Source organism: Pezoporus occidentalis, unplaced genomic scaffold, assembly GCF_034315485.1.
Source record: "Pezoporus occidentalis ecotype Australia unplaced genomic scaffold, CSIRO_AGI_Poc_V1 ctg131, whole genome shotgun sequence".
In the NCBI taxonomy this organism is placed as follows: Eukaryota; Metazoa; Chordata; class Aves; order Psittaciformes; family Psittacidae; genus Pezoporus; species Pezoporus occidentalis.
In genome coordinates, this window is record NW_026913115.1 from 2,268,673 (window position 1) to 2,296,324 (window position 27,652).

The 27,652-nt window shown below is 37.4% G+C and overlaps 1 protein-coding gene across 1 annotated transcript in view; it reads right to left on the reverse strand.

The window, feature by feature from the left end:
* Nucleotides 1-27,646, reverse strand: part of PDE3B (phosphodiesterase 3B) — a 93,830-nt gene extending 66,184 nt beyond the window's left edge. The window contains 2 exon segments of the mRNA XM_062608896.1: nt 26,516-27,438; nt 27,441-27,646. Coding sequence (XP_062464880.1) covers nt 26,516-27,438; nt 27,441-27,546 — 1,029 coding nt within the window. The 5' untranslated portion in view covers nt 27,547-27,646.
* Between the last annotated feature and the right edge of the window lie 6 nt (nt 27,647-27,652).

Here is a 27,652-nt window from a genome sequence, read left to right on the forward strand (position 1 = left end):
GCTTACAAGGACAAAGCCCTGTTGTCCCCACAGCAGGGAAAAGAAAGATCTCACAAAACAACCTGCACCAGTAGAAATAATCATCCCATCACTATTTTCTAAATAGTCAAATGTTTAGAAAGTTTAACATTTAAGGAACTTAGAATTGCTCTACTTTAAATAACCCCATACAAAAAGTATTCTGAAGACCCTCAAGAATAAACAATATAAAACTATACAGCTGTTAGTGACAGCTTCCCAAATAAACTTCATTTTACAGTTGCAGAATTTTAATTTACAAAGAACGTATGTGAAAACTGTGTGTACAGGTTTATTTATTCATTGAGAGTAATTTACAAATAAAGCCCAAAATTTTGAGTAGCCTGATACTTTCCGTTCCATAGCACTGTATTATAAAGTTCTAACCACATCTTACACTTCTGGAAATCTATTAAAGAAGAAGAAATAAAACAAAAAAACAAAATCATTTAAAAAAATGCATAGTTTGCAAAAGTTCAAACCCCATTATTTAAAGTTAAGTGCTAGATTTATGTATTACATTTCTAGTAGACATCCTCCAGCTTAAGGCTATGGAAATTAAGACGTTTTCTCAACAGATCTGGGCCTAATAGGAATGTGCTGTAATGTTAGAGATCATAACAGAGAGAGTCTGTACCCGTGCGCTCACATTCCTCCTGCTGGCTCTGAGGAAACAAGAAGGAAAAAAAAGAACACTGCAGAGAAGAAAACTGTCAGTACTACAAAACCCAGAGTGCTTATTCCCATATTCTTTTGACAGATTTCTGATATGAAATGTCATATTCAATAGTCACTCTTAATCCCTGAACTGTAATTAGTTACTGAGACATGCAAAACTGTGTATGCATTTATCACAGTTTTTTGCTGTGCACATCTCAAAAAAAACCAAAAACCTCTTCCTTTAAGCTAACGTAAGAACTACTATAAATTTGGGTAGGCTAACCAGAACATAAGTTATATCAAGTGGTAGTGATCAAAATCAGAAACATTCCCTCTTTACCACACCAAAAGAAAGCCACCATCCATATGCAAAATGGAAAAACCATATAAAAGACAGTAAATAGGGATAATCCTCTATTTCTAAATATTAAATTCCTGACATGCAAACAGTTTTACACAATTCATCCCCAAATTCTCTAAAACCAAGACAAGGAAAAGGAACATTTGATCTGAAGCAAATAATGTGTAGCTTCATTTATCTTAGTGGTTTTTTTGTCTGCTGAGTGGAAGACAGCTGTTTCTGTGATTTCAGTGTACCCCTAAAGAATATAGTTTCTGAACAATGTCTAGACGTAATCTGTGCCAATAACAGCTATTTGACCCCGAATTGAAACATTCTGACACCAGCCAAAGGTCTAAGTAGTTTATCTGGAAGTCAAGAAGATCGTAAGAAAAAACTGGCTCTACTAAACTCAGCAAAGCCTTCCTCATTGACTCTGGTATAGTTCAGAAATTGCTCTGGCTTGCTTTTTGATTTATATTCCTGTACATGGACTCTAAGTCAGGATTTCCAGGATTCTGAATTTACTTCCCATGACACCTCCTACCATGACAGCCAAGAACTGGGCTGTCAGTTTTCTAATACACTTGGGGAACAAGGCATCATTTTTCTGCTGCTGTATCTGGAAACTATCAAGGTGCCGAAGGGAACAGCTAGCTGCTCAAACTGCTACACTTCAGGAATTTTTGAGTTCAACTGTGCTTCAATGGACAGCAGCAGCAGTAGACTCTGTTGTCCAAGGCTCATTGCTGGTAAATATCCCATAGAGAGACTTTCAAAAGACATCTGGATAATCTCTTATATATAACTTGTGATAGGAAGCAAAGAACCAGAAGCAAATATCCAGTTGTTACCAAAAATGCAGCCAATGCATTAAGCACAGAATTCTAGTTAGAATTACACTCCTTACAATGCCAATTTTGTATCCCATAAAGAGGTAAGACTTACTGGGAGGTTGGTTTTGTTGTTATTCTAATAATTGGTCTGGGAAATGACCAAGTTTTAAGCATCTTTTTACCTTTTTCAACCTCTTCTTCACAACTGTTAGCTACTTAATTAAAAGACAAACAAAACTCCACCTCACTGCTGAAATAGACAATATACAAATAAACAATTTGATTAACATACAATCAAATCTGCAAACAAAACATGAACTTGGAGATACAATGAGAAACTTTTCTTAAACGAGAAAAATAGCTTGGAGCATCAGAAAAAACTCAGAACAATGAGTGGGCATCAATGATAATAAACCCTTAGGCTTTCTGGTCATTCTGAAACAAGAAATTCTATGAAAATTCACCTTTTCCCTGAAAAGCAGGCTTCTTCACTACACCCTTTTATCTGCTGTCCATTTTACTATTCAGGCCTCCTCAAGAATACGCAGTGACCTATTCTACTTTCAAATAGGTACAACACAAAATAAAACCCAGTGAAACAACTTGCTTTCACATCCCAGCAACAGTGGTAAAGTATGCCTCATACTACGTCAAAATTTGTTCAAGAGTCTCCTTCAAAGAATGGCTGTTGCCATTCCCATTTAGTAGTCTTTTACAAGCAAAAAAGTTATAGTCTACTGCAAGAAAGGCTCAGAGCATAAATAAATCAGCCAATGAGACACCATTTCATTTATATCGGAGCTGTCATCACTAGACAGCTTGTTTCTGTAACTGGTAAAGACTGAAGAACAGTAAATTAAAACCTACAACATAAGAGGAAATACACTGTCATGTTTCACTACATAGAAGATCATCTTCCCAAAACTTGAGTAAAATATGCCAACAAGGAATATCAGAACAGCAAACACACTTTTTTGTGTTTGAAAAAGGGAGAAGTAGCTTTCTGAGAAGCACAAATGGTGAAAGCCTTGGAACTTTAGTCTTATGACTAGATTACCTGGCAACTTGGAGCTACAAGCTGTAAACGCCCCATTTTCCTCTAGAGTATTCATTCCCTCTGCCTTTCATGCCTTCTTCATTTTTTTAGGTTTGCTTTTTTTTTGTTTGTTTGTTGGTTCTTTTGTTTTGTTTTGTTTTTTTTTTTGTAACAAGGGTGCTAGTAGGGTCTCTTTCTTCTCCTTGCTGGCTACTTATTGTCATAAAAATTACAGGAAATTTATTATTTGAGATGATTGTCCTCTGTCAAATAAGCCAATGACTTCAAAGATACTAGGGATGATCATACGACAAAATAGTACTTGAATTGAACTGTCTAATGTGCGCACACATACACATGTGCATGCATATACATAAATTTGTATACTTTTATAAAATATTAGGGTCATAATTTAATACAGGGTTATATTGCCAATAGATTCATCTATGGAAGTACACCCAAAAAGAAAGTCAAAATAGCCACTTCAGAAATTACCTGAAAAACAGACATCTGTGGTAAGGAAACAAAATTATTTATGAAGTCCAGATATTTGACAGCATGAGACAGCATCTTTTATTAGTATTTAACAGGAAGATAAAATAGGATACAGGATATTATTTCTTAAACACTTTTTGTCCTGTAACATAAACTTCAGGGATATATTTGTGTAGCTAAAAGACACGTTAGCTACTTGTAAGGACTGTGATTGCAAGAAGAGGCGCAAGTTCAGGACTAAAGCTTTAACAGTGAAAGATAATATTGAGAAAGCTCAACTTGGAATTCACAAAAATGAATTGGTTAAGACTAGAAAAGCTACTTCTAAAAAACATGCTGATTCATTTGCAGAATGGAACAGTTCAATTGAGTTACTCTTCACTGAAAAAAAACCAAACATATTGGTGCTTAAAGAAAAAAGTGATGTGGAAACTTGTTATTACAAACATTGTAAGACTGACTCACACTAGTATGTTTAAACAATGTTAACTCTCACTATCATTCTTAAACAGTTTTAATTAATTGCCTCAGGACACAGAAACTGAGCCACTACTTTGCAAACTAGAAAATGCAGATTCTCGGTGTGTATAAATGATTACTAAAAAATGACTACAACAGCTTAAACAAAAGCATACTGTACAGTTCATATAGGTTATGAAACTAGGCAGTATAATAAAATGTTTTAAATGTAAAAATGAAGACACTAATTAAATTTCAAAGTTTTTTGATGGTATTTTTGACATTAATAATTTTGCTAATATAAAGCAATTGTGAAGCTGCTTTGAAGTTATGAGATTTTGGTATGACTATACAGGGCATTTTACAATATCACACTTCTTAACAAGTCAGTCATTAAATACACAGATCTGAAAAGGGGGTGGGAAAACCACATTTTATGAATGTTAAGCATTCCATTTCCTTTGTTTCTTTTTATACAAAATTATAATTTTGTGGTGTATGGATTTGCTTTTTCTTATTTTTATTTTTACCTTTGAAGTAAATGTTCTAACAATCATTATTAAATAATCAGCACAGCAGAATGCAGCAATCCTTCAATCAAATAAAAACAATAAAGCTACATAAATCACTTGCAATAAACTATGGAAAGAACAAAAAAAAAAAAAATCCACATCAGTTCGCTAAACAGTATTCATGATAATCTCAATATTCTTTGCTTTCATATTGAAATTTTGAAACATTTTGTATATGCTGTTGGAGTTTTCTGAAAAATAATCAAAAGTACTATCTTTAAGCATTTGGGCAGAATAAGAATTTTTAATAAGCATTATAAATGTTCCAAGAAATAATGAACTCTAATAAATACAAATGCATTACAGCCTTTTTAGCATTTTAACACAGCAACAAAATCTGTAATCTTATTGTGAATCATGCTATATTAAATACCATACATTCAAACACCTAAGAGATTCTGAAATTGCTTCTGCTTGATGTATGTTTCTGACCAAGTGATAAAAAAGTACTCTTTCATTTTCCTCAACCCATACAGGACTGTAACCAATGTAATTAATTAATTAAATCAGCACACAGTACATTTGCATTGAGAACAAAGCCTTCAGCGTACAAGAATGATAAGGTTTTGACTGGAGGCCCCCACATAATACAGCATAGAAAATAAGGCAAGGAAATTGGATTAGAATTGCTTAGTCTGGCCTTGGGTTATATCCCTGTCAGCATTGACTGTTTACAGAAAACACTGGCTAAATTTCACAGAACATTCAATTTTTGACAGCTTGGGCAAAATATTTTAGCCTTGTGGGCTACTTTTCCAAACGTTCAATTATCAAAAAGATTAATTGCAGAATGGAAGTCAACACAATATAGTCTCCTCCATGTTCACCCAATTTCTCAAGCAGGTTTCAGTGTGCTGCAAACTGTCTCACCTCTATCATCAGCAGCATTAGATATAGCTGTTTTAAAGCCATCACAAATAGTAGTCACTATATCCCTTTTCTTGAGATGTTGTAGGGTCATTATATCTTTTTTCACTCATTATAGTGGATGACTGCTAAGGGCCCCTCTTATGCTCTTCAAAAGTGCTTGCAAAACTGTCACCATCAATGAATAATTCCCTTCAACTATTTTTTACAATATATGCCTAATAATGTTTTCAGTTGAAAAGTCTTTGTACTGTTTTAGCTCTGCAGTATATTTATGCCAGCTAGCCATACTTATAAGGGCATATTCTGGGAATTCCAGTGACAGAAGACCCTGCACATCCTTCACGCAGCATCATCTAGAACAGATTATCTTCTACAATCACTATCAAGTAGATAAAGCCCTAAGAATTGCTAAATCCTTATTTTGACATAATAATAAATAACAACAATAGTAGTGTTGTAACTCCATCTTCTGGCTAGGAATAACTGGTGGAAGACAAAAAAAAATTATCAAGCAAACTCGGCATGACATCAAGCTTTACTTACAAACCTTATGCTTTTATAGCTGTGTTTCTACTTTATGTGATTAAAGTTTTCTCTCAAATTTATCATTCCTTTCACTTCCCTCTCACTCCTCCTGGGTTAAATCTTTGCCAAGCATCTTTATAATTCACATTTTTTGTTGGTTTAAAAAAATGTGAACTTAATTAAGGGCAGACTTCTGCTTTATCATCCTGAACATTATTTAAATAAAATAAAATATGTGATGAGAAAGTGTCCATATATAAGAAAAACATTATTAGTTGTATGATGCAAGATCTAATATTTCAGATTTTTTAAAGGGATAGAGCTGACAACTCAAAGCAGCAGGACTGCAGGTGTTTTCACAACATCTTCTCTCTCATCATAAACCTCCAACATCTCGTAGAAGAAAATTCAAAAAGTTCACAACATAAACAGATGCCTAATGTCATTTGTGGGTACTCCTCAGCAGATTAATTTATTCAAAAGCTGAAATGGGACATGTGGTGTGCCTGCTTCCATTTCTCCACTCCCTACCCCTTCTGCAAATAATAATCATTGTGGCTAATGCCTTTTACACTGGTGAGTACTGGGATCATGGACAGAAGATAGAAGCAAACACCTCTATAAAATGAACATACCACATACTATGAGTTATCATGAAAGGAATAAGTTACATGATTGGATTGCACAATTTCATATTATAGGAAGTTGTAAACCTGATAGAAGTCTGAAGCTGGCAGGAGCAAAGTCATGGGACCTATTTGTCCCATGAAATTCAGTCTGGTCTTGAACTATTAAGAAAACCCCTGTCATTTTAATCACATTTTCCTTTTTGTTGCTATCACATGTGAATTTTCAGCAACATGAAAATTAAGAGCCAAGAAGGGTTACTGCAAAGGGCTGGACTGAAGTTTCCTAACTTCAGCAACTTATTTTATTGTAAATCTCAGGTACCCCCAAAGAAGTGGGCAGAAAAATCATCAGAATACCTCTTCTATGGTATTACATATTTAGTCCTGTAGGTGGAAGCACGATGGATTGATGAGAGTCCAAGATTCATAAGGTGACTCACAAAAGTGTTATTACAGTTTTATGATATTTCATTTTACTCAACTCTGAAAATAATGAAGAATTTTCACAAAAACAAAGCACTGTTTTCAATGAGTGCCAAATACCCAGATACTAGGAAGAACCTGATTCACGTGTCCTCTACCCATTCATTCTGTTCTCGCATATGAATGCAGTATGATTTTGTCTGTTAACACACAATTGTAAGTTGTTTTTTAAAAGAACCCTCTGCCCCATGTACTGTACAACTCTAACTTAAATATCCAAATTGCACCTTTCCATTCAAGGTCTTTTGTGAAAACTTTGTGTATAATGTTATATGCCGGCATGATACCACACCTGACTGGAATTGCTTAATATCTGGCATTTTAAGTACCTATTTGCCATATTTCTGCTATCCAATGTTGAAGTATTCTGTTCCTTTATCCTCGAGCAGACAAATACAGAATGTATAGTACACTCAAGTCATAGAAAAATATAGAGGCTTTTGCGTGTGAGGGGATGCTATTTTGACTGATTTATTGGGACATTCTAACACATCCATTCTTTACACTGCAGTGCCATTAGTTCTCTTAAATCAGTGCAATTTGGCATTGCAACAACAAAGGAGCAGTCCTGCCTTCCCTCAGCTGCTCATTCCCGTCCGTCTCACTCCCTCCCTCATGCAGCGAAAGCATTCATGCAGACACGTGGCAAGGAGCTACAAAAAGAACTGATTACTTTTAACATGGATTAGTTCCCCAATTTAGTTCACTGTGTATCTCATGAATGCTTGTGTCAGCACAAAAGGGGACGGTGTCAGGGCAGGAATGAGCAGGCGGTGCTGGGAAGGACCACTCCTTTCAGTGGAAGTGCCACAAAGCATTCAGGGAATTGGAACATTTGAGTAGGAGCATTCAGATTAGAAAGGATATGTCCAAAGGTCAAAAAATAAAATAAAATATAATAAAAAATTTCCTTTTCTGTGCCTACATACCAATTGCTTTAAATTGGACACAGTTCTTAGCATCAGAAAATTATCATGCTCTGTCCTGAGAGCTCAAAATTTTAATCAGGACTTACACTGCAATTTTGCCTCCCAGTACACAAAAGCTGCTGTTGCACCACACATTTTAGTTAGCTCTGCTGCTGGTATTATCAGGAAAAAAAAAAAAAAATAAAGCCGGTGGGGAGGAAACCACCAGAATATCAAGGAACAATGAGAAAGACTGGGGAAAAAAAACAGAAGATATCAGACAGAAATACAGAAGCTCACCATTCTAAAATGAAATAAAAGTAGGGAGGTATAGAAAAGTTACTGATATCACTGTATCACTTGACTTCAAAAGCCACTGAAGTCTTGGCCTCCAAGGTGCATCTTAGCAAAAAACATTTCTTCTAAACACCTACAGTGCACAGAGGACAATGTTTTAAGTCAGAAATGTTTATAAAAAAACTACCCCAGAAGAAAAATATAAGGATGTATGAAGATGGAGAATAATCACCTGAACTAATCTAAGGCAATGAAAAGAAGAAACATGCTCTCCATTCCACAGGATTTTAAGGAAATTTACATTCCGTTGATTAAGGACTCAAATTCTATGTGGATACCAAACACTGACAGAAAGCCTGACAATGAAGAGATTGGAAACAAGTTACTTACTTGGACAACAAATAAACAGTGAAAATCACAAAATAGTAAAGGGAAGCTTGCAACATGCCAGAAAAATTTGGGGATGGCTAAGGCATTCCTCTCCGTAATTTCCCCTAGCTGTTACCCTCTGAAAATCCAAAACAAACAAAGAAGCCCAAAGAGGTTTACTGCAGGCTGAAGCTGTGATGTCCTAGGGTGGAGCTGTAGAGAAACTTCCTATTCACAGGAAAGGAGATTTTAATATCAGGAGAACGGGGCTGGTGAACAGAAGTAAGTCTACATCATTTCATCTATTGATCTTAATGATGACACAGAAACAAACAAACAAACAAACAAACAAAAACAACAAAAAATACCATACATTACTGGCAAAGATGGTTTTAAAATAAAAATACTTGGAAAAATGCTATTCAAATTAGACAATGGGAATAATACTGTTTTTTTAAAAGATTGCCCATCTTAGGTGATTCTAATGATCATTTAGGTACATAATTATATAATGAGAAAATAAAACAAAGAAAAAAAAAACCTTTGTGTTGCACAGAAAAACATGAAAATATTCCTGATGAATAAAATTATCTATGCAAGGTGCTCTGCCTGCTGGCCATTTTAGCTACATGCATAAAGAAGCAATGGACTATCAGACACTTTCTTGATGTTTTCAGCGGAATTTTCTACAAAATATTTCTAGCGTAAGAGTTGCAAATAACATTTTACTGATTTGTTTTTAAAAATCAAACCAGAAGAAGATGGAAGAGACCTTAATCCCTTTTCTCCTTCATAGCACCCATCTACCTGGTTCTAAAAGTTACAGAACATACAGTATTAGAAAAGTGGATTTAGGAAGTAAGGAGACTTCAACAGATATAAACCAAACGTTTCCCGAGAAATCATACAAAACTTCAAAAACTTTGCTGAAAAAAAAAAAAATGCAGTCCCTTACTGCAGTGCCTGAAAGATTAAAAAGCCACACAGTGTCCTACAATGCTGCAGTTCAATCTGTTACTACTGTCTTGTATGAAACATGTATAGATACCAAATATCAGTACAGACATTCAAAAAGGAACAACTGAATGTTGTCAGCTCATAAAAGCTCTTTGAAAATAGCTAAAAAGTGCCAGAATGAAGATTAAATTCGGATCATTAGACAATATCAAAAGTTATAAAAAAAAGTATGCGATCATGCCTGGAGAAGAGAAGGCTGCGTGAAGACCTCATATCAGCCTTCCGGTACCTGAAGGGGGCCTATAGGGATGCTGGAGAGGGACTCTTCATTAGAGACCGTAGTGATAGGACAAGGGGTAACGGGTTCAAACTTAAGCAGGGAAAGTTTAGATTGGATATAAGGAAGAAATTCTTTCCTGTTAGGGTGGTGAGGCACTGGAATAGGTTGCCCAGGGAGGTTGTGAATGCTCCATCCCAGGCAGTGTTCAAGACCAGGTTGGACGAGGCCTTGGGTGACATGGTTTAGCGTAAGGTGTCCCTGCCCACAGCAGGGGGGTTGGAACTAGATGATCTTAAGGTCCTTTCCAACCCTGACGATTCTACGGTTCTATGATTTAATTCCCATTTACATCACTGAAGGAAAACTGACAAGGCTTACAGGCTAAAATACTAAATGAGGATAAAACAAAATACTCAACATGGTTAATGCATCTGTGAGGGTGGTGAGGCACTGGCACAGGTTGCCGAGACAAGCTATGGCTGCCCCATCCCCGGCAGTGCTCAAGGCCAGGTTGGATGGGGCTTGGAGCAACCTTGTCTTTGTGGAAGGTGTCCCTGCCCCTGGCAGAGAGTTGGAACTAGATGAGCTTTAAGATCCCTTCCAACCCAAACCATTCTGTGAATCTGTGACTCTAGTACATAACTTGCAGCATTGCCCTAACAAAAATGGCAAAGTTACTGGATGTACAGTCATAGAACCCAGCAGCAACCTAATGACACCATGACCTCCCTTTTAATGTCCAGAACTGAAGGGATAAAGAAGATTCAAGACAAAATTCACAGTTAAAAATTGTGATTTCCAGAGCTTGCTGTGTTAATATTTAAATCCCAATACTCATTGACTTCAATGGTAAAAATTCATAACTTGCAATTGAACTAATATGAATACATACCAGATAAAGCACGTACCATGCAGGGGTCGCATTCAATGATGTGTTTGTGAGGTTGGACAAGTCAGTCAAGCTATTTTGAACTAGCAGGAACACATTTACTCTTCCTTTCAAATACCATCCCAGTGCTATTGGGATGTGGGTGCATCTTCACCCACACATGATTTTTTTTTCTTTATTTGTTTTTTTTTGGTGTAGGTTTTGTTTGTTTGTTTAATAAAATTGAAGACAATGCCATACAAAGATCCCAGACCATATAGACAGTGATCAGCATTTGGAATGCAACCCCAGTGACCAGCTAACCATTGATGACGCTGGCCTACATCGTGAAAAATGTCTTAAATATATGGGCTGCCAGAGTCTTACAGCCAAGTTAATCTATCAGAAATGTGCAGAAGCAGAGATACGCAATCTTTCTAAGCCTTACATTCGGGGGGGGGGGGGGAGGGGAGGAGGGAATGGTGATGGAGTGGGATAGGGAGCTTGGTTTGGAGTTGTTTTTTAGTTGTTAGAGAGGGTTGCTTCAGGGGTTTTGAGAGGGTGGGAAGATTTGGTGACTTGCTTGGTTGTTTTAAATTTTTCTCCAGGAGCTTTGCATATAGACTTCTGATACTAACACAGCTCTAACAGATGATCTGTCAAAGTTTTTCATTTAACAAGAAAAAAAATGTGGGGCTTTTATACAGAAGAATTCTTCCAAAATAATTTGAAAATCCTAGTATTCAAATGCTTAAAAGTATTCAACTAAGTTTCACACAATCATAGGAACACAAGCATACTCTGTATTAACCTTGACACGTTAACAAGTTTAGCCTTTAACTATGTACTATAATACTAGTTTATTAAAATCTAAGTTTATTCATGTGTTTGCCTACGTAACAAAAAAAAAAAAAAAGGTAAAAACACAAACACTTTTGGTTTAACCTGTTGGTCATTGCATGGCTTTTCCCTAAAAACTAACTAGCCATAGTTAGCCATAAGGCAATACCCACAATAATAACACACATCAATATTAAATCACCTACTGTGAATTTGTTTACAGTTTTTAAGTGAAATGCAGAAGACATGATGATTTTCTGAGATAAAACACAAACACCTTTCAACACTAACTGGGTTATAGTAATGACTAGGTAACCACTGGAAGTTTCTGAATTTTAATCAATGCAGAAATAAAGTATTTAGAAAGACAATCACTTGCTTTAGAGGTTAAACCTCAGGTAACATTAATTTTGAAAACTATGTTTTAATAAGTAACACGGAAGAATACTTCAGTATAATTGCTGGAAAAGACAGTGGCATCAAACAGGTGAAACTTCCACAGTACTTAATTATGGTAACTAAGGAAGATCATTTTCATACAGATCAAAAAAGTTTGATTATAAGTCTTTCAGAATCAAGCACAACTGCAATGTTATTTGGGGAAGTAGGCTGGAGAGTTTAAATAATTTTTCAATTTATCCTTAAGTAGCAATTTGCAAATTCTCCTGTGCGCCACAGCCACAGTCACAACTGAACAGTTTGAGCTGAAGCCAGTCTTTTCCTTTGTAACAGTAGAGTTCAGCTTGCAACACTATCAAAAATAAAAGAACTGTAAGCTAATTGCTGGCAAGTATGACGCAAGCAGTTTCCTAGGTAACAGCCCAAGTTGCTGAAGTGCCTGATCCAGCATTTCCTCATCTGTTTGCACTCACACCAGCAGTCTGACAATGTAGTCACTGCATCCTGTTTCACTCAGCAGCCAGCGAAACGTACTGAGCTTAACCCTTGACTAACATCTTTGCAGTTAACCTGCCCTATCTATAAATTAACTTTTACAGTGACGTTTTGTATATACACTTTTAATTTTCTCACACCTTTGCAGTAGCTCTCTACACTGCATTGTCTTTTTAATTAAGGAAAACATAAGAAAGAAAATACCTTCTAAAATTAAAATATATGTAACAGATCTTTTAATTTGCATTTGTGCTACTGAAAGTGTCTGCCACAAATTAAACTTAAAAAAGAAAACAAAACAAAACAAAACAACTAGTCACCTGCAGATTTTGAAAAAAAAAAACAAACATGGAATTATCTGTAGCTCTGATTTTAACTTTATAGTTCCAGAATCTTCCCGATTTTATACTCTAGCCAAAGTAAATTAGATACAAACATCAAGAGGATCTATCAAACTACTTGTCATTCACTTCAAATAGGTGTGTATTCATATATAAGTAGAAAGCATGTTTTAACAATGTATCACAAACCAGTTACTGCATACAACAAGGAAAACAAAAATTTCATTTTGAGCTGAAAAGATGTGGAGAGCATGGATCTCATCAGTGAGCTATCTCGCACAGAAACTGCAGATTCTAGAGCAAATAAAATTTATCACATATTAATTTAAACAGAAAAATGCAAATTATGTCCTTTCTCTAAATATATTGCACAAAGAATGATTTTATGAGTTATTTTTAAATATTGGTTTGAATTTGGTCATTTCAGGACATGAATAAACATGAAACAAACTATTTCCAGCACAGAGCTTTTACGTGCTGACATCGGTGCTTATCTGGTATAAAAAACAAATGTTTTTCTGTACTATGGAATGGTTGTGGGGCACAAACAAAGCAAAAGGGCAAGATAATTATTTTGCTTAAAAATTTTGGGCAATGCTTCACCAAGGCAAAATGTGCATGAAATTTACTGCTGAAAAGAGTCTGCCACCTTCACTGACTCATCTACTCAGCACAATTTTTAGTGGGAAATCCCCCAAAGTGTTCTGAAAGACAGACGACAGCCAGGACAACCTGTCACAGCAGCTTCCTGACCACTAAAGAGAAGTAGGTATCAAAAATGTGAAGGTGCAAATATGAGGTGATGTTACGGACTTCTTGGAAAAGCTTACTAACTCAGGATGCCAGTTAGAACTGCTTTAAAAAGAGATCTAAACCAGTCTTGATTTTCCAGTAACTGGAAGGCTCATTCTTTCAAATACCTCATGGATTCTCCAGTTTCTTGGGAAGCCTTCTTGGCCAAATCTAGTATCATAACTTATTCATATCTCAAAACATAAAATGTGAGGGTTTAGGCCAAAGACTCAGGGGTCCAGACAAACAACTGGCCCGAGTTAAAACTCAAAGAAACAGCATGCAGGTAAGCACTGGCAACTATACTTAATGCAGAAAATAAGAAACAAAAAAAGGACTATGTATCTATACAAAATGACTGATGCTCTGGCTTAGTCAGCAATTAACTACTTGCTATCATCTCAGTGATGTTTTTCTATACATGCAGATGTTCCCATCAGCAGGCTTTTCTACTCTATTAGTAGTTTCCCTCTGCACCATTTCCTCCCATACACCTGCATTCCTTTTTGTTCTGATGTTGCAGTAGGCATATAATAGGTAGGAAGGCAGAGAAAAAGAAATGTTTTCTTCACCAATAGACTATTTCCCTCAATTGAATGAAAAGCCAGCTGCTCAGGAAAAAAAAAAAAAAAAGAAAAAAAAAGAAAAAAGAAAAAAATTAGTCTAGTATGTGGTCATGTAAATTCAAGAAAGAGATCAGGAAGTTTCAGGGATGAAGAGGCAACTATAGGCAGAAAACCTGTGATGACATAAGGCATGTTGTGGAACCCAAATATCACTGTAGGGGAAGGAAGAAAACCAGCACAGTGTAATGAGACTACTCTTGCAATGTTATGCTGGCTTATAAGAGATTGCCACTTCAAATCTATTCAGCAATGGATCAGGGAGTCCTGAGAGTAATCATGAGCCACATGACAGCTTTAGGTTATGGGATCCAAAGTTCAGACAGGTTCTCCAAAACTGAAACTTTAAATGGTTGCTGAAGACACCTTTGGAAAAATGAGGTTTTAGATGCCTGGATTAGAACCAAGTGGAAGAACATCCACATACAAGTTCTGTCAGAGACCACTAAAAAATACTTAGATCTAAATATGAGCACAGGCACCAAGTGACAACCATTTCAGTTAAGTGACTGATGTCTAACAACATCATTTTGAGTAGAAAGCTAGCCTCTACAGGGCTTGGAAGTCTACCTAAATACTGATGATTGAGTATTTTTGCAGTGCTCAGAATTGTTATCTGTTTTATAACAATCCACCAACTACAGGATCCACCATCACAACATACAAAAACTCCAGCTGCCTCCTCCTATACTCTGACTGGGACACAAGAAGAAAAGTACAGCTCTGTTCACCAAGCTAGACAACTCCCAAATGATGCTCATAATGATAGATGCAGGGAACTCGGGCTCTTTTTTTAATCTGGCTTTTCTTGGTTTACCCCTCTTCCTGAAATCTGCAGGGGTACCACTGCAGAACATCTCAAAAAGTGAAGCACAGCTGATGAAAAAAAAAAAAAGACAGACCTGAGACAGAGCTGGTAATCTAACAGACACACTGAGCCAAAGTATTACTCAGACATTGGAAATAAAGTTCAAAATTAAAAAAAAAAATTAAAAAAAATCTGAAGAAGTCCAGTTAAATTTGCTTGCTCTTGGAGATAAAGCTCAAACTGCCTCTGCTCTTACTGACCCTGTTACAACTCACACTGTAATCAGAATGAAATGCCTCAATTAAGTTTGTAGATTTTTGTTCATTTGAACATCAGTATTATAAAGATCAGGCAAAGCTTTCTTGTAGCTCTCAAACAACCCAGGAAGGTACATTGCCAAATACAAATCCTCTAATTCTTTCCCTCTATTTTGAATGGAGAAGAAGTAAAAGGAAGTAAGATGTTCATCATTTATTTTTTCAGGTATGGTTCATTCCCTCTTAGCACTGGTCAGCCATCTACTCTGGCTACAACTGCAGCACTTGAGCTAATATTACTCCTATTTCTCCCTCATCACTTGCTTACAATAGAGAAGTGTTAGGCAAAATATAAACAAGATGGCTAATGGCTTAGTCTTCTAAGAAAACAAACCAAAAGAAAACCAACAAAAACACCCCCCACACACAAAAAAAAAAAACAAAAAAAAAAAACAAACACCTGGAAAACCTCTGTCCGCTCTATCCAGGAAATAAACAGAAGGCTGTTTTGAGCTTTGCAACTAGGGAAGATATACAGATTGTCTTTGGGCAGCAAAGAAAAAGCTACTAACTACAAAAGCCTACAAACTCAGATCTTAAAAATAAATTTGCAATTGTGCTTATGCAGAATGAAGCTGGTGAATAAGTGCCTTGCATCTAACTTGCAGAACTACAAGAACAAAGTGAGAAAACAAAGAACTTTACAATGTTGTCTAGTATCAAGGTAAAAGATAAAGTCTGTATGAGTGTGACACACCTTTTCAAAGTCAGTCTACTTGTGTATAACTTTTAAATAATGGACATTTACATGGCACTGAAGTAAGAGATTCTAGGAACATTTTTATGCTGTAAATGCAAAGACCTAGTTATTCTATTTTACAAAACATAAGTTACTAAATGTTCTACATTTTTTTAAAAAACAATAATTTGATTGCTAGGTTTCTAAAAAAATTAACTGTTTTCAGCCAGACCATTTTAATGCCTTTGCTGAAAGATACTTGTAATTTTGGACCAAACTAGGTTACTGATCTTGTAACAGGTAGGAAGAGAAAGAACACACTGATAGGAAGAGGTGGTAAAATTACGGTAAAAATAAGAACAGATAAGGACAGAATAGAGAAAAAAATATATATTAAAAAAAAAAAAGAAGAAAAAACCACACGCAAACAAGTAAGCAATTTATTATTGAACACTAATCTCCTGTGAAATTATTTTTCTTGTCCTTTCAAGGCTCAAATAATTAAAAATTAAGACATGCTTTCTAAAGGCACACCAACCCTGTCCATCACCAGTCAGGTAAAAGGAACACAGCTTTAAGAATGTATTCATCTGAGATTGTTAACACTTGCTACTAGAGGACTAAAGTTATAAATTACATTAAACCCTGTGAATATTTAAACAAGTAAGGACTATAATCCTGGTCCTTAAACAGTGTAAAACACATGTTCTTTTCCACTTGAAAGCTTAAGTGTTCTGCTGACTCTAGGGAGTTCCTACTAGAATAAGTGTTAAGAAAAGTACAGAAGATTTACAAATCTTTAGCAATGAGATTCTAACTAGCAACTAGTCTTATACAAGAAAAAATACATAAGGCTAACTATGTAACTTTATAGGTCTATTACTAAAGCCGCATTGACTCTTGCAGTTAATACTGAAATGGCATCACTATTATAGGAAATACAGTTTAAACCTTTTCTAAAGTTGTGAGATACTTCCCTGAACAAGCTGTCAATTTCATACTTACAGATATAACATCAGTTTCTAAATAAATTTGTCTTAAAATTTTATCTTTAATGCTGGGTTACTCAAATTTCATATGCAAGCACAGAGTTTTATTCAGTTTTAAACAAGATTGTTTGAGGCCTAGGGCCCTTTAACTAGTTTTTATTTTTCTTCATTTAAAAAAATACTACCCTTCACATATAGACTGAAGTACTATTTTCTTCTTCAGAATATTCTGCACATGTCTCCGATATGATGGTCATTGTCCCCAGGGGTTTGAAAACACGTCACACTTAAAAGCGATAGCCAGCATCTGCCTCCACTCAGCTACTCCTGTTTTCTTATTTTCATCTTGACATCACAGAAAATCACAAACCTATTATTTTTAAGCTTCTTTAAAAATCATTTGGAATGTAACAAACAGGGTGGCAGTTACGAAAAATAAAATAATTACAGCAATGACAAAAAAGACTGGTCATTAACATGAACTCTTTTTTCTTAACCAATTTGTTCAACCAGAAACCCCAAAGAGAAGGAAAAATCAGATTTTCAATAGTATAATGGCATGGAAACATTCTATGGTGAATAAAAAGTAGTAGGAAATCCTGATACAGATTCTAATGAATGCTTGCCATAACTGCATAAAAATAAGTTAACAGATATTTGTAATCAAAATACTTTCAACTATGCTTTGCCATAGCAGCACAGATCTGTCATTTACATTATGGTAATCACTCATTTTAACTTCAGATAGACATACTACATTTCTTTAATCATTAGAGAGATCCTAAGTAACATTCCTCAGCTTCTTACTATTAAAAAAAAAAAAAAAAAAAAAGAGAGAGAGAGACTAGAAGATGCCTAGTTAAACATGTGTATGCATCATGAACTAAAATTCTACCATTGCTAATTTCATTTGAAAACTGCTTTGGAAGCTGCTTCAGTGATCCCCAAAAGGATACTATGTTGCCCTGAAAATGCAGCTAGTTGAAATAAGGACAGAAAGGGGACACATACAGGGTGGACAACACAAGCTTGTTAAGATGTGAAATATACTGCTTTATCCTATACTAAGATGTTAGGAAGAACCAAGCCACTGTCATCATTAATGTCTGTGCTTATTTAACCCACTCTATAAACAGTAATACCACTCTATAAACAGTAATACACTGTAGGTACATCTGTGTTTCAGTGCACTGGTCTACGGACAATCTCAATGGAAAAAGTATAACCCAGATCAACATTCACCTTTCCCCGAGCAAAAAAAAAATCCTGTTTCTTGCAGGTCCAACTAGCAAAGAGTAAAACTCTGTGAGTGTGCTTTTAATTCTTCCTGTTTGAGCCAATTCCTTCAGGGCAGTGCCAGAGCAGATAGCATTTCACAGGCACAGCAGGATCTAAACTTCTTCAGTCTCGTAATCCCACCTTCGGGTTTCAACGCAATTTTCCCTCCCCTACTATCAACTAATAAGACCACCAAAACCACTTGTATCTGCAAAAAATGCAGTTTAACTAAAATTTAACTTCGTACTGTCTAACAAGGATAATTCTAAGGGGGTGAGAATGTGTACTATACTATGGAATTGCAAGAGGGGTTTCAAAGAGCCTGTGAGTGCATTTACACATCACACTGTCTAGGTGGCAAACAAAATGAAATGAGGGCTATTGCAGGCATTAATCAAGACAATGATCACTTAAGGCTTCTCACAAAAATATTCCTTTCTTTTTAAAGTTAGCATCATTAAACTATACACAACATTGAATTTTAGTAACTACTACTAATGTTTTACAAATACAGAGATCAATCCCTACCTCAGAGCAAGCTCACAAATGTCAGTTCACTTCCACAATTACAAGCCCAGCTCAAAGGCCATCCACTTCTGTAAAGCATGAATATCGTAAGGTTTCTTGGTAACAAGAAGTCTCTCACAGAGGATAACAAGATTAGTGTTCATCAGTCATCAAATATTGAAAATCAGCAGGTGCATCGGTAGTTTGTGTGAAAGGATAAACTGTTCTGGAGAGCCAGAAAGTACTAGAAAAAATTCAGTGATACCTGGTCATAAAAACACCCTGTACTTCTTGTCCTATATTAATAATTTAAGAGTGCCCAGAAATTTAGAATTCCTTTAAGAGACTCTACTAGACAGAAGGAACAAAATTATATTCCTGAAGTGGCAAACAGGTATCACACAACAATGCTTGGGGGGGGGGAAACAAAAAAAAACAAAAAAACCCCACCTCCATATAAATTATGCTGCGATTGAATCTGTAACATCAAACTGACTCTTAAGAAAAATAAAAATACCCTAAATGTAAATACAGGCCTTTAATTTTGGGTCACATTGGAACACAAATCATGCTAATCCTCTTAGTGTTAACAGTTAGCCTAGTATTTTTAGCCTCTAGTTATCTCCTATCCTGTTAAAGGGGTTTAATCTAATAAAAAAAGAAAATGTAACATGACTTTTAATAATGAAGATTAAAAGAAACACTCTAATACCATAGTGCCTATGCAGAGAGTCATATTTCAGGTTTTATTTCAATAAAAGCTGATAAAACTTACCTCTGCAAACCTTAAACTGCACACGCTTTTGGAAAAGTTTATTCTGTATTATGAACTTTGCTGATAAAACCTTACTGACAAGAGATGCAACAGGCAGGTGTAATACAGGCTTGCTGTATCACCACCTAACAGTGGCACAGTTCCTTTGGGGTGGGGGATCAGCACTGTTTATTTGGGACATACTGAAAGTACTCATCCCAGATTAAATCCCATGTGTATTTCTCAATTGCTCTTACCAATGTGGATATAGCTAAACCAACATACCTATATTGCTAATCATACCAAAAAGTCTGGAATGTTCCTCATAAAAGGGGAAAGATCTCTCAAAACCAAATCCAAAGCACCCAAATACAGCTTTACATGGTACATTTTCTGTGGTATCTTGAATAGTTTTAAATTACTACATTATATAGGAAAAAGATCATTTTAACATTTCATAAAACACACTTTCATGTATCAAATGAACAAGAAATGGAACATTTGCTGCAATTATGCCTTTAACTTAGTGAAGGTACTTGGGTTTGCAACTCAGTACTGGGTAAAAAAAAAATTGTCAGGATTACCATTCAATCAGTCATTTAATTGGAAATATGCCAGCTTTTTCTACACCTCTTGTCCAGTGAGGTTAGCACTGGGACTCATGATTGTTCTGCATAGCAGCACTGGTTTTAATAAATATTGGACTGTCAAATACACAGAAGGATATAAAAAAAATATTTTGATATCTGTGCCCTTTTCTGTCCCGATCCCAGTAAATATGCAGTTGTTTCAAAAGAACACGCTATGTTAAAAGCTAAGAAGTAGGGATGGCCCATCACATCTAAACATACTTCTGGTCACCACCTGTCCATGTGTATGAATTATGTCCTTTCCCAAAGCTGCACGGTCTGTTTTCAAAGGAGAAATGTTCTGAAAACTATAATTTTATTTCAGCAGTCATTTGCTGTTATGCCATCTCTAGTTCCTAGAATACATTATTTTGTCACACTCATCACTAAAGCCATTCACTTAACTTGGTCTTCCATAAGGACAGATCCCTTCAAATATGTTTCTGTGACACTTCCCATTCCCAAACACCATCATCTGTCGATTCACTGGTTACCCTGTGAACTCTAATTTATTAACATCTGTGGTTCCTGTCTGTTTGGAAGCCCCTAGTACTCTTTTATTTCCACTAGATCCTTAAAGTAACTAATCTTCTTTATGCTTTGCTAACATTCTCTCATACATTACACAGTCTGCCCTTACCAATGCAAGCCCTCACTTTTTTACTTTTATAGTGCCTGCTACCGAGTTGCAGAAAAGTGCCACTATTTTTTTTTTTCCATTAGAATTTATTCTGTTGTGTCTTTCTATCTTGTTAAGCATTGTTTTCACCCAATGAAAAAGTCACGGTGAAAACTGTATCCTTTCAGTCCCCTTTACTCTCATCTTAAACTATTCTTTTGGCTGTCTCTCCACACAGTTTTATAATGGAAAAATTGAAGAGATTTCAACAAAATATTCTATGGCTATAATTTCCCATGGCCTTCCCTCCCTTCTCATTTGGCAGGCAGAAGTTTCTCATCAGTTTTCCCCAACAAGATATTTTATCAAAAACAGAACAGGCTACATCTCCCAGTTCCCCTGCCTGTAATCCTCATCTTTGCACAAAAGTACAAGATCTACTTTATTCCATCTTCAGCAACTAGTATCTGAACATCTGACTCAAGAATTATACTTGGTTTTCTTCAGAGATTCGTTTGAACAAAGGTAAGGCTGCACAAAATTTTCATTTTTAGGTATCCAAAGCCAGAAGAAAAAAGTTTTTTAAAAAAATACAATTTTCGTATCAATTGTCAAATAAGGCATGGGCTTTAACAGAATTCCTGTCCCCTGATTCTGGTATTCACTCATGACATGAGAGACACTCTCATGTGGATTCTAAGAGTTCAGCTCACACTGCAGACTTGCCCTGTGTTAGGGCATATTCCATTTACTTCCCACTCACCTTTTTCCAAAAAACTTGCTGGAATTTGTTATCTTTGAAACTTCTGAGGCCATAATATTGAATCGGTTCAGTTGGTCAAGTTCAACTATTAGAATAGTACTGTCAAGCATACACATACACAGACATACACTGTCTCAAAAGATGAGGTTTTTTCCCGTGAGAAAATATACCTGACTCCTTGTACTTCTCTTTCATTTCATATTTAACTTTACAGAATGTACTGTTCACAGACCACAGTGTGGAGGCTATTCCCTTTGCTATTCTAGACACATTCCTGGGCACCTTTTTTCCTTATCTCTAAAATCTTCTTTCATGAGTTTCAAATGTCTTCCTAGTCAAAGCTGAAAATTAGTGCATTATCCAATAAATCCTTTAGTTTTCTTTGACACAGCCAATCACACAGTTCTTGGAACCTTCTCTCCCAACTTTCTCCATTTCATTAATACTGACACTCTGGCCATCCCTTTAATATGCCACCCTCATCTTCCTCCAAATTTCTTCATCATTTCCACAGCAGCTGTCTTCCTCCTTTCTCCTTTTACATTATCTTTCTAGGAAACCACACCTGCAGAAACAGTCAACCCCTTTGCTACACCGACTGGTCACTTTGACAGAGGACACCATCTTGAACGCTGACCATTGGTATCTATGGGCAGACCATGCCCAAATCATCCTTTCTTTGCATTATAATACCTCAGGAATATAACTTCAGGATTTTAAAAAAAAAAAAAAAAAAAAAAAGTAAAAAAAAAAAAAAAAAAAAAAAAAAAAAGGATGCAACTCGTATCAAGAGCCTCGTTTGACATTTCACCTTGTGCAAAACATTTTGTCAAGGTCAGACAGAACCAGACATCCTATAAAACCCAAATACAGATGCAGAAACAGTTTTCCAAGACTATTCCTTTCACCGTGTAATCCTTCTTTTTCTAAATTCCACACTCAGTTGTATTCCATTGAAACTGACTACATTCACAACTTAGCACACCCACATTTCTACCTTGATTTTCTCCATGAGACAAACAATAAAACCCGAAGAGATACAAAGTCTGTTAACAACAGGAACAAACTTTGACATGCCTATACACTTGTGGCAACAGTCATTGTAATCATTAGAACATTTGACATTTCAAAGAGCTAGTTTGTCAAATACACAGCAAGAAGAGTTACATTTTATGCTATTGGCTGCAAGCAGCAAGTAAAGGCTGATGTGTTTCTAGGCTGCAAACTGTATCCGAATTTAACAATTTTAAGACACTATAAAATGCATATTAACAGACAGGCTCTGCACTAGAAAGTTTATACCTCAAGTACTTAAGGACAGAGTATAATTTGTTTCAAAAATAAGTAACAGACAGAAATAACTTGTCTGGGAATAGGGAATAGCATTAATTTCAAGCTACATAAATATTATAGACTCTTGAAATTGAGTCCTCATCTTTCTAGATGATAATGCATCAAAGGTACAAGATAGCTTGCGAAAGAAACTGGGGAGAGGTGGCAGTCAATCTGACAACCTAACCACAAGACGATTCTTCCTGTAATTAACAGTGTGCAACATGAAAGCAGTCTTTATCCATGAAATATCCCAGCCACTTTTATATTTGAGCCGAGTCCGGTAACTAGGAAAATTATCAGCTCTGCTTGCAGATTGTTTGGGCCAAATATCCTGTGTGTTTAGTTACAAAGGCCTACTCTTTACTCAAGGAAAAAAAATTTCTGATACAGAGTGCTTACAAGATCTCCAACAGTGAGAAGTACCTTGTAGATTCCAAATTCCGATTTGGTTTTCATGTGGGGAAAAAAAAAATAGAAATCCAGTGCTAAATATGCAACTGTCAATGAAGACAATCTCTTTGATACCAGCAGCTGTAGGTACAGCTAATAGATTGCATCCAATTAATACTTGCAATCACCTACACAAAATTTGTACTGCCAATCAAAACTGAAGTCACACTGCTAATAAGCAATTCCTCTTTAGGGCCAAGATGAATACTGAGGTAAGAATACAAAAAGCCCATTTACTGCTTAAATCATATGAATCTCTGTGAGCAGAAGTATTAATATGATAGAACTCAGAAAAGATATTGCATTTGCATAATTTTTAGCCTTAATCATAGTGGTATTGCTTCCTTCTCTGTGTAGTTATGTACTTTTACAACAGCATTTAAGTATACTTGCATCAAAAATCTATTCAAGACTCTGTCCTCCCACCTCAAACTACATTGTGGTTACAGGATCCTGCTCACAGTCCTCTTTCCAGTTCTACCCCAGAAAACAGCAATAGCTCCATCCAGTTCCAGTGTGCGCTCATTGCTGGTCGTACATACCTCTGTCATGTGTTCTTCTCCCCCACCGCATGCACACAGACCCCTTAGAATTGCTGGCTTGAACTTATTAATGAAATACAAGCCAACTTGATATCATTATTTTCTTATGTATTTAACTAGACAAAGAGTCTGCAAAATTTCAAATCAACAAATAACCAAAAACTTCAGGCCAGTACTAGCATTCCCTATTTTCCTCAAAGAGTAACTAAAATCTGCACAAGAGGAAGATTTTTCACTATTGGAACAATCAGCCATTGGAATAACCTCCCCAGGGAAGTGTTGAAGTGTTGGATTCCCCAACACTGGACACTTAAAACTGAGCTGGACAGGGTGCTGGAACACCTCGTCTAGACTGTGCTTTTGCCAGGAAAGGGTGCATCAGATGATCCTTGAAGTCCCTACCCACCTGGTATTCTATGATTTGATACATCTGGATTTTTTTTGTTCTTAATATGCCCCTGCTTGCAGAGGTTCATACAAACCTCTACATACAAGAGGTTTACAACAATCATAGAAAATATATCTAATGGAATCACAGTAGCAACTTAGCTCTCAGTCATCAAAATATTCTTGTCATAATGAACCTGTAGCACATTCCTTGTATTCCACTGATCTTCCAAACAATGCTCATTAAACTCACTCTTAAAATACTAATACTGGAAAAGAAACACTGTAGTTTTTTTTATAAATAATTACAAAATATCCAATTAGTCCTTAAAGAATATTTACACCATAAATGTTCTATGAAAAGCATCAAGTGTGTACATTCCCTCTGCTTCAAGGAAACCCTATAAAAACCTTGTAGTGTTTACTCAAATAAAGTCACACATTATGGGCTTACTTCTCTCTCCCCCACCCCCAAACAATCGATGTTTTATCAGCTCTGCAATGTTTGATCTCTCTCCAAGTCACACAAGAGTTTGGAAGATTTCACCTGTGTTATCCTTCTAAAATCATATATAAAATACTGCACAAAACACATATCTATGAATCTCATTTAAACTGTGCTTAATAAAGCATAAATATTTATTGTAAAGCATACCAGACTATTAGGAAAATAAAGAACTTGAGATCTCTGTTATTTCTGTTCATTTCTAGAGATAACAAAGATATCAAATTCTGGAAGTCTACCAAACAGTTACGTTTTATTACGAACACGTATGATTTAAGTGCTGCCAATAAATTCTACGTCTTCAGTTATGGTTGACGTTTATGATGTTGCTTAAAGAATAATAAATGCCTTAACTTGAAATATGTGCATGCCTTCAGGAAGTGAGGCAAATACCAACGGAAGCATTTAGTAACTTGCATGAGAACAAATATCTTCTATCACCTAGGAACGTTAATGAAAATGTATTTTCTGGGAGTTTCATACTGCAGACAAATGGGGGGGGGGGGGAGAAAAAAGGAAAAAAGAGAATACTCACTATCCAGAAGAGAAAGTAAATTATTATACAGTATTCCCTACGTATCTTAACTGCTAGTACAATATTTTAATGTGTCTTTCATAGTATGCATTTGATAATTTTAAACTTATTGAATGAGTTGTTTCTGAAGCCTGTTACAGCATACTTGCATTTCAGCCTCCCAGGCAAAAACAATTACCACTGTATTACTCTATCGTGCAAGTGCAGGGAGAGAAACGCTCGGAAACTACTCCACCGTTTCAGATTCACCTCGTATTTTCTCACACCTATCTCACAGTCAATCGCATCAAGTGCATTACGGAATATATGTCAAAGGAAAATTAGAAAATTTAATTTAGTAGCCATCAATTTCAGCCACAACAGTAGTAGATGGGGGGTTCTGTAGCAACAATCACTTCCCAGAAACTGTTCGTTCGCAAGTTTAATGAATACACTGTCCTTATTCTCCTTCCTATAACGGGCTGATAATTCACTTGCAGCAGCCTCGGGCCAGTTCCACAGACAACACAACTCGATGTTCCTGCAGTTCACTTGCAAGTTCCCAAATAAAAACAAACCTCGCCCCCTCTCCCCCACTACTCCCCCTCTCGGGGTTTACACTACAAGAAACAAGACTCATTGAAAAGTTTTCCGGGAGGTAGAAACCAACAGAGTTCCATTCAAGAAAACTGAGCGTTTCGGGCATCCCTCCAGACTCTACTGAACAGCTCTCTCTTCAGTAAAAAAGGAGTTTAAATCACACCAACTCAAACCCAGTGTTAATTTATGTGAAACGAGGAAGAGAGACAGACAAGGATATCTGCAAGGCAGAACAGCTGCTACTTAGACAACACCACCATTTGATAAATCATGTCCCTCAAAACCTGGTATTTCTTAAGCACTTAACAATCATTTTGTCGACAGAAAGCGGGAAGAACCAGTTGAGAGCAGCTAGAAAGCTGTGGTCTCTTTCTCTCTTAAAGTTTGTCAGAAGCGGAGGAGGTGGGCTTTGGAAAAGAAGCAATCAAAATAACAAGGTAGCTGATAGCTGAAGATGTTTGGTTTGGGGTTTTGCTCCAATCAATAAGTATTACTTTTTAATATTTAAGATCGTACAAAAAGCGAGCGAGCTATAGCAAGCATTATTATTGCTTAGCTTCTATAGAGACATAAAGTATTATATCGATTCTACAGAACCGAGATGAGAAACCCGCTAAGGAACTAACATTCCTCTAACAGGAGCTTGTCAGTTAGCCAGACGTCCAGCACAAACACATACAGCGGTTAGGAAAGCGAGTGGATCTCACTCCTCAGAAAGTTTTTTCTTCCAGTTTCGGAGACACCTACCTGCTCTCTGGAAATGCAAGGCAACGAGGGTCTCCTAAACATTTTGCAGCTGCCATAGTAGCTGGCTGAAGTCTCCCCTAAGGATACGCAGCTAGATCTTCTCCTGGGTCTGATCACAGGCACTTTTTCCTCCACGCTGGGGAGCCGTGAGTGGTGATGATGCTGGTGGTGCGCTCCTTGTCTCTGAGGGGAGATGCCGTGCTCCCCGCCACAGAGTGCCAGGAGGCAGCCTGCCACCCCGACTGAGCCGGCCAGCAGCGGTCTGAGGGCGGGGGACACGCAGGGAAGGCTGGTGAGCGACACCAGCCATACCAAGCTGGAGAAGACCAAGACGAGAAGGCTCCGGCGCAAATTCAGGGAGCTGTGCAGCAGGGTGAGCGCTGCCACCGAGCCCAGCACTGTCAGGAGCCTGCCTAGGACCATCTGCTGCTCGGCGGGGGACTGGGACTCCTCTTCGTGCCCCTCTGCGGGCACCAGACACTGCAGCGCCACGAAGTCCCCAGAGTAGCAGCACACGGGAAGCGCCAGCAGCCACCAGCGGGTCGTGCCGCCGCCGTGCTCCCCGCGCCTGCCACCGGCCAGGGAGCAGGTGAGGAAGAAGAAGGCACAGGCGATGCTGAAGAGGGGGCTGAGGCAGCGGGCCAGGCACAGCAAGGCGTGCAGAGCCCGGGTGTTCCGCCAGCTCCTCCCGTCCTGCTGACCCCCGTCGCTGTCCCAGGATTGAAAGGCCAGGAGTGAAAGGACAACGGCGGTCAGGGCGCACAGGCAGAGCAGAGCCCGGCAGGAGGTGGAAAAGGTGGCGGCTGGGAACAGCAGCAGGGAAAAGAAGCTCTTCGAAGGGTCCTGCCTCAGGGGAGTCGCGCAGCTCTTCACGTAGCCGTTCCGCAGGCTCTCCAGACTGCGTCCGCCGCCGGGCAGCGCCAGGGGGCAGCCGCCCCGCCGCCGTCCAGCTGCTGGCAGTGCTGCGGGGGTCGGCTGGGTCCGTGGTGGGAGGCGGCCGCGGGGGCTGCGACTTCTCCCTCTTCCCTCATGATGGCTGGGAACGGGGATGAGGCGCGGGTCGCGCTAGCTCCGGCCCAGCCGCGCCTCCCTCATCTCCTCAGGAGGAAAGCGCCGGGCTGAGCCTCCGCTTCTCCT